The sequence below is a fragment of the Fomitopsis serialis genome, assembly GCF_022376445.1.
Source record: "Fomitopsis serialis strain Sig1Antser10 chromosome Unknown B0H18scaffold_14, whole genome shotgun sequence".
NCBI lineage: Eukaryota > Fungi > Basidiomycota > Agaricomycetes > Polyporales > Fomitopsidaceae > Fomitopsis > Fomitopsis serialis.
The window spans coordinates 337,485-353,243 of NW_025954974.1; the positions used below are offsets into that span (position 1 = coordinate 337,485).

A 15,759-nucleotide genomic window follows, 5' to 3' on the forward strand; every position below is an offset into this window, starting at 1 on the left:
GAAGCTGGTGAAACCCAACCGTCATCTTTCCACCTGATGGCCATTTGTCGTTGGGAAGATAGAGCCTGGGACAGATCCGTGAGCTATACAGAATCAATATGAGTTAGGAGTAGACGCTGACTTGATCAAGAAGTCGATGAAGCCCTTTGCGTCTTTGTCCGAGACCGGTGTATATGCACGCTGTACCACTCACCCGAATCCTTACGCTTCAGCCGGACGAAGACGTGCTGGCCAGTCGGCAATCCGAGAGGCTGATCTGGATCTGGTAGCGCGAAGCGGTACAGGCGAGTGTCGTGGTTAATGACTTCAACGTTGACAAGAGTGACTTGGCGCCAGACACGCGGGAGAGGAAACGGCCTGATGTCTCGTCTTCTGACGCCTCGGTTTCTGCATCATTGGGGGTACCAGTTTTGATAAGAGTCCCGACGTGGAACTGGGGAACATTGATTGAACGTGCATGTCACTTCCAGAAGTGATGCTTACCTGCCGGAGCTTCGCCCACGCATCCGCAGAGTGAATGGCTCTGAAGTCCTCGCTTGCGTCTTCTCCAGCTGCGAGAAGAATGCTGTCCTCTCCGCCCGGATGGTCATGTAGATATCCAGTCCCGTCGTAGACTTCGCCGTCAACAACAAACCAGGGCTTGTCTTTTGGTTGTGTCCTCAGTTCACGGAGCGTCACTAGTCTCCCGTTGCCTCCTTTAGGGACAGAGGGTGTTTGAGTTTGAGAAACAGCATTGTCTTGAAGAGTAGCGAGGGCGGATGCCGAGAAATCAGGGCGGAGAATATTCGCTCCTGATTTTGTCATGAGCTGGACAATTGTCAGAATGACACTACCTTCCTGGACACGTGAACATACCTCCATCCAACCTGCGGAGTACTTGCCAACAGGCGCAGGGTGCACAAACCTGAGCTCGGTAATCACCCCTTCAACAGAACATTGCTTCAAGATTGCAACGCGATGCCACCTGAATATCATCCGCCCGCAGGGTCAATCGTCGTTTCCTGCTCACCGAACTGCGTACGCACCAGTTGTTCATCATAGACGTTGCGTTCGGATACATGTCTCTCGGCTGCATATTCATGGACTCGTCCATTCCGCGCACGGAGATGACGTTGGCCCCCGCCAGTTCGAGTTGGTAACCTCGAAGGACCAGAAACACCAGCAGCTGCACGCACACATCTCAGTGCCTGTAAACCCCCTTAATCGCTGATGGATCAAATGCTCACAAGCACGTATCACGCTCATCCAAGTCGAACCTGCCAAAACTGGGATCGGAGTATGCCACAGCTCGATATAAGTCCTCGGGATAGTCAACGTTCGCTAGTCGCCAGTGTGGCCGTCATCCATCGATATCTCCACGCGGCTTATTCTTCGCCCACCACCAGAGTAGGCATATCCTTTCAGCTCGTAAATCGAAGACTGAGTAGCCTCAGCGGAGGGGTCGAGCATGAGGATCTCTTCATGCGCGGGCCTTGCGATGGCGCTGTTTACGTTGAGTTCGCTGGAGAAGGTTGAATGAGTCATATGAACGAGAGAATAAAAGGGGAAGCCTACGTGATGATATACTTGGGGTCGTACCACCACTTCTTCTCCTCTGCAGAACGTGCTTGTTCTGGAGTGAGTTGCGTAGGCAGGACTTTGTTGTCTGGGTGTGCGTCGCACCAATTATTATCCATTTTTTAAACCATTATATGACATTGCGCTCACCAAAGAAATGCAGGTGATGTTGACTCTCAACAGCTGATACTTCGATGCGTCTGAGCCACTAGAAAGCGAGCATGAGGATGTGCAAGGAAGATTGATAGCATATCCGTACACACCTTGACGGATCTCCCACCAATTTGTCCGGGATGATCATTCGTACCGGGAACCCATGGTCAGGCTCCAGTGGTCGGCCATTCATGGCCCATGCTACATATTACAAAGGACATCAGTTGGTGGCTCGGAACCTTGCTGGGGACGCCACACACCTACCAGGTAGCCCTTCTCCCGATTAGATGCCCACGTAATCGTTGCGAAGTGCCGTATGGCCCGTTAGGAAGAGAGTCTCCTCCCTCGAAGACGACGTGCTTTGCGCCAGCCGACCGAAGAGGTTTGACATAAGCAAGGATGTCTGCGAGGTAAACGCCTGTCCATAGCGCAGTGGACAGCCCTGCGCTGCCCCATCAAATCCTAGACTTTTCCGTAGTACATTTTGCTCCTTCCGCCTGTTGCCAGCCAGACCAGTGTGACGGGCAGAGTCACCACTTCGAATCTCTCCCTAAGGTCCGCGATGGAGAAATCGACTTCGCGTTCAACAAGACCGTGAATACGTATGCGCCACGCCCTTGATTCCTGTGTTGATACCTGGGGCACTGCACCGTGGTTGCGGACGAAGTGCAGGTGTGCAGGCGTAAGGAAGCCCTAGAAAACCGGTAAGTAAGAACCTAGCCAATGAGAGGAGAGATGATGTAAGCAGGTGTCTCGCTGTGGCTGGCGGGCGCTCCGCCATCACACCAGGTTGCCTATTTTGGACGGACCACGTTAAATATAAAACGGAACGTACGGTTCGGAAGAGAGTTATGAGGGGGGCCTCGGCGTTGAAAGGATGTTTCCCCGTCAGGCGTATGAGCTCTGGATTGCGATGCACCCAGCGGTCAGGTGTTTGAGCGTCCTGTCAGGGTACGCAGCGACTCGGTAATCATCGTCCTACGAAGAGGAAAAATACATACTCACTGCATGTGCGGTAATAGAGGTGTCTCATCTTCAGGGATCGTTGGGAAGCTCGAGGGATAGCTGCTCTTCAGCTCGTTATCCGAAGGCGGAGAAGATGACCGCGACGAAGCTGAGCTAGAGGGTCCGGAAGCGGACGAAGGGGAGAGGCGTCCGTCCTCGCTGTTGCTGCTACTGGTGCTCGGCGTGGGCATGGTCGCAGGTGCATCTCAAGCTCTCGCGGCCAACCTGTGATCGCAGGTACTGTATTTCTCACTGACCGCCTTCTTCGGGGGCGTCTGAAGGGCGTCATCGGATCCGTGTCGTTTGAAAGTTGAACGCCGAAATTTATTGGTACGATAAGGGTCTCCGCTCGCGAGATAGCCGTGCTATCGACAGGGGCACGGCGTTAGGCACGATGTCCAATGGCCCTCCAAGAACCGCCTCGATAGCGATCGTTCCCGGGTCCACCCAGCGAGACCCAGCAGGCTTTGAGTCTCGGTTACACATAGGCCAGATTATCCAGGATTCTCCCTTCATTGCGAACTGAGAATTCGTGCCCCACACTGCGTCGCGCCGCCGTGTCCCGCCACACTAGCCCCATTGCCTCCACCCCCCGAGAACGCCCTCTATCAATCGCACAGGTGAGCTTATCTATGTTTTGGCTTGGCGACAGTGTCCGACTACGTCCGAGGTACTCGGATCGGTATGAGGAGAAAGTTGACAACCTGTGCGAGGGAAAACGTCATGAGCATATACAGACGTCAACCAGTCACGCTGCTCAAGCGCACGCCATGCTGATGCGCGACGAGGCAGCTCGGACATGTGGAGGGCACACTCACGATTGCAACGACGCCAGAGATCCAGAATGCCTTCCCGTACGGCTTGGGCTGCATCCGGAAGATGAGGGCAAAGAACACGCCGCCGAGGTTGCCCAGGGCGCCGACGATACCCGTCTGTGCAGTCGTTAAGAGAATCCACCATATATCAGCGAGGGAACGGAGTGCATACCATCAATCCATTCGAATCTAATATCAGAAACAGAGAAGGAGAGAAGCGTTCGTCAGACACCGAGACTACAGCAGACACTCCACCAGTCACTTACTCGGATTGCAATGGGGGACGAGCGAGAAGTTGGCGCCGTTTCCTGCCTCGTTGAACAAGGCGAGGATGACGAAGATGACGATGACCACTGCGAGGGACGGGTCCGACCTGCTGTCGATGTAGACGCCGAGAGCGATGGACATGATGCCTTGGACGACACCGAGGGCGAGCGTGAGGTACTTCTTGCCCGGGACACCGTACCTACGGTAGATCATGTCACCGAAGTAGCCACCTAGCGGGAACACATCCGCACGGTCAGCACGGAAGTAACCCCCGCAACCCAGCCCGTGCACTCACCGAACGCGCGCGAGAATACGTTCAGCAGGCCGTATATCGCGGCGATGTACCCGGCCTTGGTCTGCCCGAACGTCTTGCTCTGGTACATGCTGAACAGCACGTTCGAGAGGTTCGCGTCCACCGCGAGCTCGAACCCGAACGTCGTCAGGTACGCGAAGCTCGGGAGCCACGTCAGCGGGCTGAGCGTCGTCTCCTTCACGACCGCCATCGTCACCGGCTGGTTCACCGCGACGTCCACGCTGCTCGTCACGACGCCTGCCGCGTCCGGGTTCGCAGGGGAGACGGGGAGACGTCGACGTCCGCGCTCGCCTGCTTCTCTTTGTCCGTCCGCTTGTCCGCTTTCTCCGCGTCCTGCAGGGTCGACACGTCCTTGAGGTTCGACGAGGCGTTTCCGGCGCTTGAGGAGTCTTCGATGACGTTGGCGTCCTCCTGGAAGGAGGGTGAAGGGCGGGCGAAGCGGTCTTCCCACTTGCCATTAGGATGGTCCGTGCCGAAAATGAGTGTGAGCGCCGCGACGGTCAGGAGAACGGGCACGGGCACGATTGCGAAAGATGCTACCGAAGTCTATCAGCACGTGTACCAAAAGAAGTGAATAGATCCCAGCTTTCCTTCGTCCGTCTGTCGCCTCTTCCTTGACACATCTGCTGTGTCATGAAAGGCAGTACAGGCGCGGGCGAAGGAACGCGGACGTCGAACAGACGCCCGAGAGAGTTGACTTACCTCGCCAGGCGACATGCTTCGCCAGACCGTCGCGGATGAGCCGGTCGTAGACGGCGAGCATGATGATGAACGTGAACCCGCCGCCGCTGTTGCCCCACCCGCCCGCAATGGCATTTGCGCGGCCAACGACACGCTTGTCGAAGAACGCAGACGTCCAGGCTTGACACGGAACGAACGTCCCGCCGAGGATACCTTTGCAACAAGTTGAGTGAGGGCTCCATTCGGCTGGACAAAGAGAACGCGGGGGCCAGGGACACACCTATGAAGAAGCGGACGACATACAGACCCGAGGCGTTCGAGATCGTGCCCGCGAGCCCCGAGGGGATCGCACCTAGGACGAGGAGGCCAGCCATGACCTTGCGAGGGCCATACCGGTCAACGAGCGGTCCCACGATCAGGCGCACAAGGAGCGTCGAGCATAATGAGACGATGTTCGAGTTACCTGTGGTTCATGAGTCTCGTGGTCGCTGTGTTAGGGTATGTCTAGGGCACGTACCAACTTGGCGGTAGACAGCTTCAAGTCGGACTTGACCGCTCGGGACGAGAGGCGAGAAGGCGAACCACGACAGGAAGCAGTCCAAAAGCCGAGCCATGATCTGAGAGGTGAACACAAGTCAGAAACAGACTGGTGGTTTGCCAGATTGTAACCGCTCACAAGTGGAAATTCCGCGAATACTGCGTCTTCACGACAGGATCGGAAGCGTCGTGCACTTGCCATTCAAGGGTTAACACGCGCCTCCGTGATTAACTGCCAGAAGGTTGGCGGGGAAGCCGATGTGGGTCGTGACATAGTAGGTTGATGGTTTCCCTCGAGTGCTGTGCGCCCACACTTTCTCCAGAGACCTGGTGAGGGGAGGACAAGGGTCGTTCGGAAAAGTTTCCGGTGTGATGGGGCTGTCAACTCACCGAGTTCGTGTCAGCGTTGTAATCTCGGTCGCCTCAGGTTCCCTGGCTGATGTCGTACGGCTGCGGCCCCGCCGTGTGCTATCCGGAAAACTCGTCCTCTGTTCGCCCCTGGTCAACTGGAGCCGGAACGCGGCAGTCTGCCACAGAGGTGTAAGAGATAAGGCCGGGTGCAAGTGAGCCGGGTTGCGGGTGTGTTATCGCGTCCTGGGGCTGCTTCGCTTGAGCGCGCTGCACAAGCGCCGCGTGCCCCGACACTGTCGCCCGAAAATCCTTGAGCCTATCAGCCGGAGGAAAGGTGTGCTCGGGAAGCCTCTCCACCAATGGACCTTCTCCATGTCGTCGGAACCGCACCGAGAATGTCGGTCCCTGCTAGTAGCAGTCGCTGATCGGATATCGTCTGGGTACTGTGCTGGGTATCGAACGAAGACGTCCTTATCTCCGCATGGGGATGCCGCCCCCGCACGTCCGAACCAGCCTGGAGCAGGTCCCTTCGCCGCTTGTCGATAAGAGGAGGGCGGCGCAAGATGAGTACTGTTCACGCGGGCCAGCCACTCTGGGGTCGGGGGACAGCTCGGGTCGGCGTGCCAGGTTCTCTGCCATCAGGAAATCATGTCCCGTTCGATGCGCTAGCCCGAAGCCGCAGGTTACATGCTGGGCCTTTGTCTCTGAAACGTCTCGTCAGTGCAATCCATCCTGTCTTTCCACCTCACTGCGTGCATACGTGATATCATGCGTATGCAGTTGCTGCATCGAACTCGCCTCGTCTCGCGTAGTGGGCGATGGCGACTGGTTGAGCAGCTGAAGACTTGGAGCGTCACATCGTCCGAGTCGTCGCTGTCGAACTCGATCGCCGATCTGGATCGCAGCGATACTCGCGGAGCTTGAAGCACTCAGCCACCCACTCGCCGACCAATCATCCGGCATGAATTCTCTTATCGCTACTCACCGGTGCAGGAACAACGAAGCGGATACTCGACATGCTAATCTTCGTACCGCAGCGGCCAGGGCCAGGCGGTTATCAGGCGCATGCACGGTCGGGCGGGCCCGGTACCGGTGGGTATGGGGGAAAGAAGGCTCTCTGACTCTGACGGCGGAGACCGACTTGCTGAGGTGAGGTTTGCAGATGGCATCCTGGCGTTGAGTTACGCCAACCCCGCGTCCTTGGAACCGAATTCTCCCGCAGGAGATTAGGGCAGCGCCATAAGCGTAACGCGCAGGGAACCCCCACCTCAGCCCTCACTGTTCCATCGCACCTGGATTCTTCCGTGAGGCAGGATGTCGTCGGAAGGAGAGAGCTCGCGCAAGACCGTCTTCGTGGTGGGGCTGGGGATGGTCGGCATCGGTATGTATCCCTTCGTAATGGTGGGATTCAATCTCACTTCCCGCAATCACAGCCTTCATCGAAAAGCTACTCAACCTCGATGCAGCCTGCAAGTACCGCATCGTAACCTGCGGCGAAGAGACACATCGTACGTCTCGTTTCAGTAGCTATATGTCCCGGGCTGATCCCGATCCCGATCTTCCGCTGCCTAGTCGCGTATAATCGTGTGGCTTTGACTGAGTATTTCCAGCACCGTAGCGTTGAGAAACTCTACCTGAACTCCCGTGAGTATCCCTTTACGACAGAAATATCCTTCTGACCCACATCCTCCGTCTCAAGCCGACTGGTATGCGAAGCAAGACCCGGACAGGTTCAGCTTCTACGTCGGGGAGACAGTCATCAAGATCGACACTGAGGCTCACGTCGTAGTCACGGACAAGGGCCGTGAAGTCAAGTATGACTACTGTGTCATCGCCACGGGCTCCGAGGCGACACTGCCGAGTTATGCGAGCAGGGACGTACCTGGCCTGTTCGTATACAGGAACATCGCCGACATGGACTCGCTCCTAGCGTACTCGGAGAAAGACACTGTCAAGGGCGGCAAGGTCAGCCTGACAGCTCGCTGTCCTTGAGCGCAACTAACCAGGTGCCGCAGGCCGCAGTTCTCGGCGCGGGTCTGCTCGGTCTCGAGGCCGCCAAAGCTGTATATGACCTCGACACAATCAAGGACGTGACGATCATCCACCGCCAGACATACCCGCTCTCCCGCCAGCTAGACAACCACGGCGGCGAGATCGTCCGAAGGCGGATCGAGGCCATGGGTGTCACCTTCCTTGGCGGCGCCTCCGTGCAGAGGCTCGCCACGAACGACGCTGGCGTTCTGACCGGCCTCGAGTTGACGGACGGGAGCTCCGTCCCGTGCGACGTCGCCGTGGTCGCCATCGGCATCACGCCCCGGGACGACCTGGCACACGCGAGCGGGATCCGGTGCGCGGAGAGGCACGGGATCGTCGTCGACGACAGCCTGCGCACGAGCGCCCCGGACGTGTTCGCCATCGGCGAGTGCGCGAGCTGGCGGGACAACACGTACGGCCTGATCGCGCCCGGCGTCGAGATGGCGGACATCCTTGCGTTCAACCTGACCCAGACGCAGACGGACGTCGGCGAGTTCAGGCCGCGGAAGATGAACACCCCCGACCTGTCGACGAAGCTGAAGCTCATGGGCGTCGACGTGCGTACCGTCCCGCGTGCAGGCGGTCGTAAAGCCTGAGTCTGACATGTATGGTCATAGGTTGCCTCCTTCGGGGACTACTTCGCGGAGAAGCGCCGTCCCAAGCCTGCCGACAGTGCGGTGTCCGTCAAGCTTAAGAAGCCCGCACCGGCCAATAGTGAGCCTCTATCTTGGAATCAACGCGACGCGAACAAACCCTCCGTATGGGAGGTCGTGGCAGGGCCCGTCGACGCGACGGGCCCTTCGCTTACAGTCAGTCAGGACAGTGCGCTCCCCCCTATGTCTGACTTACCCATCGAGAAGAATTCCTCGCCCCTGCTTCTTCCAACGGGGCCTCATCGCCCAAGGCCGATGCCTCTGCGCCCAAGAAGCGCCACGGGCACGGACCCCCAGAGGACGGGCCCACCGAGACGCTCACGTACCGCGACCCGTTCGCGGGCGTGTACAAGAAGTACATCTTCACCGCGGACGGGAAGCACCTCCTCGGCGGGATGATGGTCGGGGACACGGCGACTACATCAAGCTCGTCGCGCTCGTGAAGAAGAAGAAGGCGCTCGACGTCCCGCCGTCGCAGTTCGTGCTCGGCGCGGGCAGGGCGGGCGACGACGCGGGCGCGGACCTCGACGACGACGCGCAGATCTGCTCGTGCCACAACGTGAGCAAGGGCGACGTGCTCCGGAGCGTGCGCGCCGGCGCGCAGAGCGTCGGCGACGTGAAGGCGCGCACGAAGGCGGGGAGCGGGTGCGGCGGGTGCATGCCGTTCTTGACGAACATCTTCAAGGCGGAGATGAAGCGGGCGGGGAACAGCGTGAGCAACTATATATGCCCGCACTTCAGCATGAGCCGCGCGGACCTGTTCGACGTGGTCAGGATCAAGAAGCTGAAGACGTTCACGGACGTCGTGGAGAGCGTGGGCGTGACAAGGAGGCGGTCGGGTGCGAGATCTGCAAGCCTGCCGTGGGCAGTATCCTGTCGTCGCTCTGGAACGAGCACGTCATGAATCCCGTGCATCACTCGTACGTCGTGTGGCTCGTCGGCGTCGCACCGTCTGACGTGTCGTGTAGAAATCAGGACACGAACGATAGGTTCATGGCGAACATCCAGCGCAATGGTGAGAGTTTGGCACCCAGACGTCCGCGTAGCAACTCATGCACTGAACAGGCACATTCTCCGTTGTCCCTCGAGTCGCCGCTGGCGAGATTACGCCAGACAAATTGATTGTCCTCGGCCAAGTTGCGAAGAAGTGTATGTCAAACACTAGGTCCCTTGTCAAACGACTGCTGACGACACCCATCAGACGGCCTGTACTCGAAGATTACTGGCGGACAGCGTGTCGACCTGTTCGGTGCACAGAAGGCCGACTTGCCTTCGATCTGGAAGGAGCTCATCGACGCCGGCTTCGAGAGCGGACACGCCTACGGCAAGGCACTGCGCACGGTCAAGTCGTGCGTCGGCACCAACTGGTGTCGCTACGGCATCGGCGACTCCGTCGGGATGGCGGTCCAGCTCGAGGAGCGGTACAAGGGTATCCGCTCGCCGCACAAGATCAAGGGCGGCGTGAGCGGCTGCATCCGGGAGTGTGCCGAGGCGCAGGGCAAGGACTTCGGCCTCATCGCTACGGACAAGGGCTGGAACATCTTCCTGTGCGGCAACGGCGGCGTCACTCCGAGACATGCAACACTCTTTGCTAGTGACGTCCCCCCGTCGAAGGTCCTCGGGATTCTTGATCGCTTCCTCATGTATTACATCCGGACCGCCGACAAACTCATGCGGACGTCCCGCTGGCTCGAGGAGATGGAAGGCGGTATAGAGGTGTGTGCGCTTTGTAGTGTTGTGCGATCGGCCGTGGTGCATATCTGACCCCTCGACAGAAACTCAGACGGGTCATCCTGGACGACGAGCTCGGCATCTGCGAGGACTTGGAGAAGGAGATGAAGGACCTCGTCGGGACATACTACGACGAGTGGAAGGCGGTCGTAGACAGCCCTGAACGTCAGAAGCAGTTCCGACAATTCGTCAACACGGATGAGCGACGTTTGCCTGTGGAGCAGGTGCTGGAGCGCGGTCAGCCACGACCGGCAGACTGGGCGAAGGCATTCCCACCAGCGCGCTTGAAGGAGGACAGTATCCGGACTCCCAAGGAGCAGTGGAGATGGCGCAAGCTGGCTCAACTGGAGGATCTGATTCCTACGGATGCAGGCACAACGTGAGCTGTTGCACGAAGCTTCATCACACCCGTTACTCAGCTCTTCTGGTAGATCTGTCGCCGTCAAGTACGGCGATAGCCAACTCGCTATCTTCCACGTACCTCGGAAAGGTTACTTTGCAACACAACAAGTAAGTGAATCAAGCCCGAGTGATGTCGGTTTGTTCTGACCGTACACCAAGATGTGCCCACACAAACGCGCGTTCGTTCTGGAACATGGCATTGTTGGCGACGACCCAAACTCGGGCAAGGTCTACGTCTCATGTAGGCATCTATCTCGGATGGTTGTGGGATTGCGTCTGATTGTAACTGCAGGTCCTATGCACAAGCGTAACTTCACTCTCAAAGGAGGCGATTGTCTGAACGACGACAACTACAACATCCTGACCTTCGATGTCCGCGTAGAGGACGACGACATCTCGCTACTACTCCCGGAAGCGGAAGAACTAGACGAATTGATTGGGACGAGCAAGTGGATGGTCAAGCGGAAAACCGCGGAAATCATTGACAAAGGCCTCGGAGATGGCGTTGAAGTAGCAGGTTCTGACACAGGTTGCGGCGGACAGTCAACAGCGTGTGGTGGCGATCCGAGATTGGATTGGTGAATAGCTTGTTCTATCAGAGAACAGATGCGTTACAGCACGCCTGGAGCGGTCCAACCTTAGGGTCTACATCCGCGCGATCGACAGTTGAATACAAGAAATATGTTCGTCAAGTGGACCGAAGCGTGAAGACGTGTTCGTCTCGGAGGCATCGACATGATTGCGATTGCATTCACAGCAACAGAACTCTACCACCAGACCAAACCAAGGATGGGTATGCGTTGCTAATTCTGTCATGCGATACTGTAAATGTGCTACTCTCTACAACAATTTGAAAAATACATATGCAGTGATTTCGTGCGCTTCTACTCCTAGACGTTCGTGAGATGTGGATGTAATCAACTGTGCGGTCTCTACACGCGGCGACATTATGCATCATGCATCATGGTTCGTCCTCGATGAATATACGATCGACATCCTTCCAGGAAGCCGTCTGACCCACATGCTTGGCGCCCCATACCTTGTCGCGCTCGATCCAATACTCCAACTCGTCGTTGATCATCGACGGGGTCCACACCCTCTCGCCGGTGTCAGGCTCCGTCTCTGCAGAGAACCATCGCGGACGGTGAGGAGGCAAGCGACCCTCTTCGCGCGCTTTTCGTGTTGCTCGCTGGAGCTCCTCTTGCTTGTTCTTGAGTTCGTTCGCACGTTCATACTTGCCCAGTTCGAAGGCGCGTTGATCGGGGCGAACACGACAGTCTGTGGGTGCGACGTAAGGCCCAAGTGTGTCCGGACAGTCATTCAGAGTGATGGCGAATGGCGTAAGGTTGAAAGGTGCTGTAGGCTTCTCCGAGTTGCGCCAGAGTAAGATATACTCGGGGGACGATGAAGTCGAGTCTTGGCCACTGATTTTGACGTCGGGGTGGAGCTGCCCAATCCCAGCGCCCACGGCTCGGGCCACTAGTTGACTATTCCAGCGACCGGCCATTTCGTAGGTCACGTTGCCATGAACATCTGTCACGTAGCCACAGATCTCGTACGCATCCTTCCCTCGCCAACCACGGGGTTTGAAGGTGAGCACACACTTGTCACCAGTGCGGTGGTTCGTAATCTGGGACACTGTCAGTGAGAGCCTAATGACATGAAGTACCCGTACACTTACCACCATGTCGCCGTAGTGATCTATGGTAGGCGAGCCCAAGATGAAGCCGGAGACATTGGTGGTGACCTTCTTCCAGCTGTAATGTTCAATTACTCGCCCTTCAACGTGTGGCCCTTTAGCTGCTGGGTAGTCGGGTGCCCGCTCCTTGGGAAGCAAAAGCTCTGCGTGCGCCACGCCTGTCGGATGGATCTCAAATGACTTTCCCATGAATTTGTTTTGAGCGTCAACCTAACCAGCTTCCAATTAGCGGTTGGCAGTGCATAACCTCGGAGTCGCCATACCTCGCCGTAGTAGCGCCAATGCGGAGACTCCGCCCAACAGGCTGACATTGGGGGGTGGTGACTGACTTGTTCCGACACGTAGCGATAATCCTTGTCTAGTGAAACATATTCGAAGGTCTCGCTCTGTGATAACATGAGCATCGATCGGAGATAGACATTACTGATCACATACCAGCATTGGATTGAAAGGTTTGGCTATACGGCCGATCGTCGAGGAGTAGTTGGACATCGCAAAAGCAGCTACATATGCAATACGCCGGTGAGGATCTGTCTCGGCGTACGCAGAGTCCACTAGCGGGCAAATATTAGCAATGGATACGTGAACGAAGTGCTGGATAGCGACTCACGACAATCGGAGAACTCCATGTCTTCGGCCTACAGACATGACATCAGCTACACTGCGAGTGAATGTTGGGATGATGTCACATACCATACGTTGCAACATGCTTGTCGGCTCATTGAAGAACACAGGGAAGGAGATCTTTGTCAAGTCCTTGCCAATACTATTCTTCAGTACTGCCCATAGGCTCATGGGTGGCCGGTTGTCTGTGTCAATGGCGAGCCGTTCACGAAGCTTGAGGTAACCAAGATACTGGTCCCTGTGAACAGTGATCCACAAGTGGTCAGATACTACAGGCTTGACGACGAGGTTCGGGAGATTGTTGGCATCGATGGCATCGAAGAACTCATCCTCCTCGTCTGTGTCGACCATGCCGTCGTCATCCGCAGTAGGCGGTGCTCCAGTCGCTGAAAACGTTCGAGACGCTGACGCAGCCATCATGGATTGTATAGGTGACGTCGCAGATGGTTGTCGAGAAACCGGGCGGCGAACCATCCCCACGCCGAGTCCAGGTGTTGGCGGCGGCGACGAAGGCGGGTGCCCACCGAAGGAGCTAGCAGACTCAGACAATGGAGAAGCAACCAAAGGCGACCGGGCCTTGATCGTACCCTCGCTCTCCATGTGCGTCATCGCGGACATGTAACTCGACTCAGCCATTCGGCTGCGCCGGCGCGACTGCTTGCGGAGCTCGCCCTCCAGCGTCTGCGAGTCCTGCACCACGAGCTGCAAGCTTTCTTCCCAGAGATTTTGCCGCTCGCGCTCGCGCTCGGCCTTCGCCTTCCACCAGTCCTCGCGGTCCTTGACCATCTGCACGTACTCGACCAGCATGCCATGCACGGACTGCAGCGTGTCCTCCACGGCCTTCCTCAGCTCCGCAGTTCTGGGAGACGGGTCGGGGACGGGTATCTTCGAGACAAGGTCGGACGCGAGCTCCACTTGGGCCACGAGTGTACTGCCTTGTAGCTCGAATGAATTGTTGTGCGGAGGGACCTTGCCCTCTGACTCGGCGACCGATTCGTGTTCCTCATCCCGCTCGTCGCTAGACTCCTTCAGGCTCTTCTCGTGCTTCGAAGGGCCCTCGTCGCCTGACTCCGTCTCGCCGCCCACGGTTGAGCTCGCACCAGAATGGTGAACATTGTCGGCAAGCTTGATGCGTGAGACATGCGTGCTGGCCATCGTCCCTCGGATGGAGGCGGCCCCGGAGAAGCTGGGCAAGCTGGGCACATCGCTCTCGCCGCTCTTACGTTCACCATTGCCCTCCCGGCGGGCGTATTCGGTAGCTTTCTGCAGTGCTTGCGTCCAGCGCGCGGCTTCCACACGGTGGTTTGCCTTCAGGTACCACTTCTGTGCGTTGCTGCGAGTACCTGTGGAATGTACCTCAAAACGGAGTCCTGAGTTGCCCTGGGATATATGCAATACGGCGGTCTTCATCGCAATGGAGCCCGACTCGCGACGGCCTCGTCTTCCTGGTGTCGGTAGTCTGGCGTATGTTTCAGCACGAGAACAGGAAAGAGGACGAAGATGACTGACACGACAGGACCCCCTCCTTAAGTACGAACCAACGGGTGTTGTAGCCTTTCGCCACGTTTGTATACTTGTTCAGATACCCCTTCAGCTCCGGCGGTTCCGCGTCTGAGGCTGGTTTCAGAAGCGATGGGTCTTGGTTTGTAACTGTGCCATTGTCAACACAGCTGAGAATATGGAGTACAATGGTCCGCTTACATTGTCTCAAGAAGGCCTTGACACGGTCATCCTTGCCGGCGCTGTCATATACAGCTTTGCCGTGTCGATCTCGCGCGAAGACGTCCGCACCCGCACGGACAGCGAGTTCAACTAAGCGAAGGTCCTTCCGTCTGACAGCCTCGTGCAGAAGTGTCCGCCCAGATGACTCGTCCAGATACGATAGGTCCACATGGCGGATTCGTGGCGACGAAAGAAGCTTAATCAAGTCCTCGGTGGAGGGTCAGTGGGGAGAGAGAGTATATATGTTCGCAGCAACGAGCGGTAAGATGCAGTCAAGTACGCTCGTGAATCTACCCAGGCGCAATGAGCCAGAAGTCCAATGGCTGAGAATGCGCACATACCTTGAATTGCCCGCGTAGTCTCCTTCCCCTTCGCAACATCAAGGCACGACCTCCCCTCACTGTCTCTGAGTGTGTCGTCAATCCTTCCTGGTCAAGCAGCAGATTGACAACTTCAACGCGTGCTATTGATGCTGCGAGATGAAGAGCAGTCGTCCCAGAGCCAGGTGGGTGGACCGAGTTAGGAGAGATCGCACGGTGAGCCAGGAGAAGCGCGACAGTATCGGCTGTTAGACGCGTTCAGTGGGGATTCGAGATTATCGATCGTTTAACACGTACTCGACGCGCAACGTATGGCAAGATGAAGGGCAGTCGCGCCCAAGTCATTGTCTCCCTCTACAGATCTCCGGCTGTCCTTGTTCAGTGCAGACAGGAACGTATGTATACGCGCTGGGTCTCCTGTAAAGCATGCGGTCAGACAGAACCTCTATGATGTTGCTGATAGCTAACGAACCACTTCGCAGCGCAGACAAGAGCTTGACCTGGTAAAGCGGGTCCGGTGTCCCTGTGAATCTTCAGCATTGCTTGCCGCTCTCCGAGATGAACGTACACACCGTATGACTTTCGACAGACTCCATACTAATCAATAAGCTTCACAGATGAGGTTACACGTGTAAAGCAGGTCATAGAGCACGAAAGAATCGCATTCAGGGGGGAACCGAGTGTGGTGGGTGTAGAGAGTGGAACTCATTGACCCTGTGGAAGTGGCGCAGCCACAGCCTGCCTAATACGGAGGTTACATTTACTTATTAGTATTTATGGAGTATAACTAAGTACTTATTAACTTACTGTAGACTTTCTGGAGTTGCCTCTTCGGCGCACTGGCATCTTTTTATTATTTTCATTCTCCATGTTTACCCTCCGTACGCTACGTACA

General features: G+C 56.9%; 4 protein-coding genes across 4 annotated transcripts; 1 reads left to right on the forward strand and 3 right to left on the reverse strand.

The window, feature by feature from the left end:
* Positions 1 to 208: 208 nt before the first annotated feature.
* Positions 209 to 1,858, reverse strand: B0H18DRAFT_952820 (uncharacterized protein; the record flags this gene model as incomplete). The annotated part of the gene is made up of 9 exons (XM_048042149.1): positions 209 to 433; positions 484 to 807; positions 856 to 964; positions 1,026 to 1,140; positions 1,176 to 1,187; positions 1,380 to 1,501; positions 1,555 to 1,645; positions 1,708 to 1,757; positions 1,821 to 1,858. 9 exons carry the CDS (start codon positions 1,856 to 1,858, stop codon positions 209 to 211), a joined length of 1,086 nt encoding a protein of 361 aa, XP_047896563.1.
* A 1,516-nt stretch (positions 1,859 to 3,374) lies between these two features.
* Positions 3,375 to 5,602, reverse strand: B0H18DRAFT_1083583 (major facilitator superfamily domain-containing protein; the record flags this gene model as incomplete). The annotated part of the gene is made up of 11 exons (XM_048031678.1): positions 3,375 to 3,419; positions 3,534 to 3,647; positions 3,703 to 3,719; positions 3,797 to 4,027; positions 4,093 to 4,409; positions 4,457 to 4,646; positions 4,813 to 5,004; positions 5,072 to 5,254; positions 5,305 to 5,408; positions 5,468 to 5,493; positions 5,543 to 5,602. 11 exons carry the CDS (start codon positions 5,600 to 5,602, stop codon positions 3,375 to 3,377), a joined length of 1,479 nt encoding a protein of 492 aa, XP_047896564.1.
* Positions 5,603 to 6,993: 1,391 nt separating this feature from the next.
* Positions 6,994 to 11,081, forward strand: B0H18DRAFT_1083593 (nitrite reductase; the record flags this gene model as incomplete). Its single annotated transcript, XM_048031681.1, has 17 exons — positions 6,994 to 7,060; positions 7,113 to 7,187; positions 7,252 to 7,323; positions 7,379 to 7,644; positions 7,695 to 8,270; positions 8,331 to 8,392; positions 8,524 to 8,551; positions 8,618 to 8,767; positions 8,794 to 9,180; positions 9,213 to 9,286; positions 9,335 to 9,381; positions 9,432 to 9,515; positions 9,568 to 10,082; positions 10,142 to 10,476; positions 10,529 to 10,607; positions 10,659 to 10,740; positions 10,792 to 11,081. The coding sequence occupies 17 exons, from the start codon at positions 6,994 to 6,996 to the stop codon at positions 11,079 to 11,081; spliced, it is 3,189 nt and encodes a 1,062-aa protein (XP_047896565.1).
* A 379-nt stretch (positions 11,082 to 11,460) lies between these two features.
* On the reverse strand, positions 11,461 to 15,460 carry B0H18DRAFT_1116475 (Oxysterol-binding protein-domain-containing protein; the record flags this gene model as incomplete). Its single annotated transcript, XM_048033433.1, has 12 exons — positions 11,461 to 12,129; positions 12,181 to 12,408; positions 12,462 to 12,584; positions 12,634 to 12,752; positions 12,809 to 12,836; positions 12,892 to 14,281; positions 14,337 to 14,472; positions 14,524 to 14,752; positions 14,886 to 15,109; positions 15,162 to 15,281; positions 15,337 to 15,387; positions 15,433 to 15,460. The coding sequence occupies 12 exons, from the start codon at positions 15,458 to 15,460 to the stop codon at positions 11,461 to 11,463; spliced, it is 3,345 nt and encodes a 1,114-aa protein (XP_047896566.1).
* Positions 15,461 to 15,759: the final 299 nt, after the last annotated feature.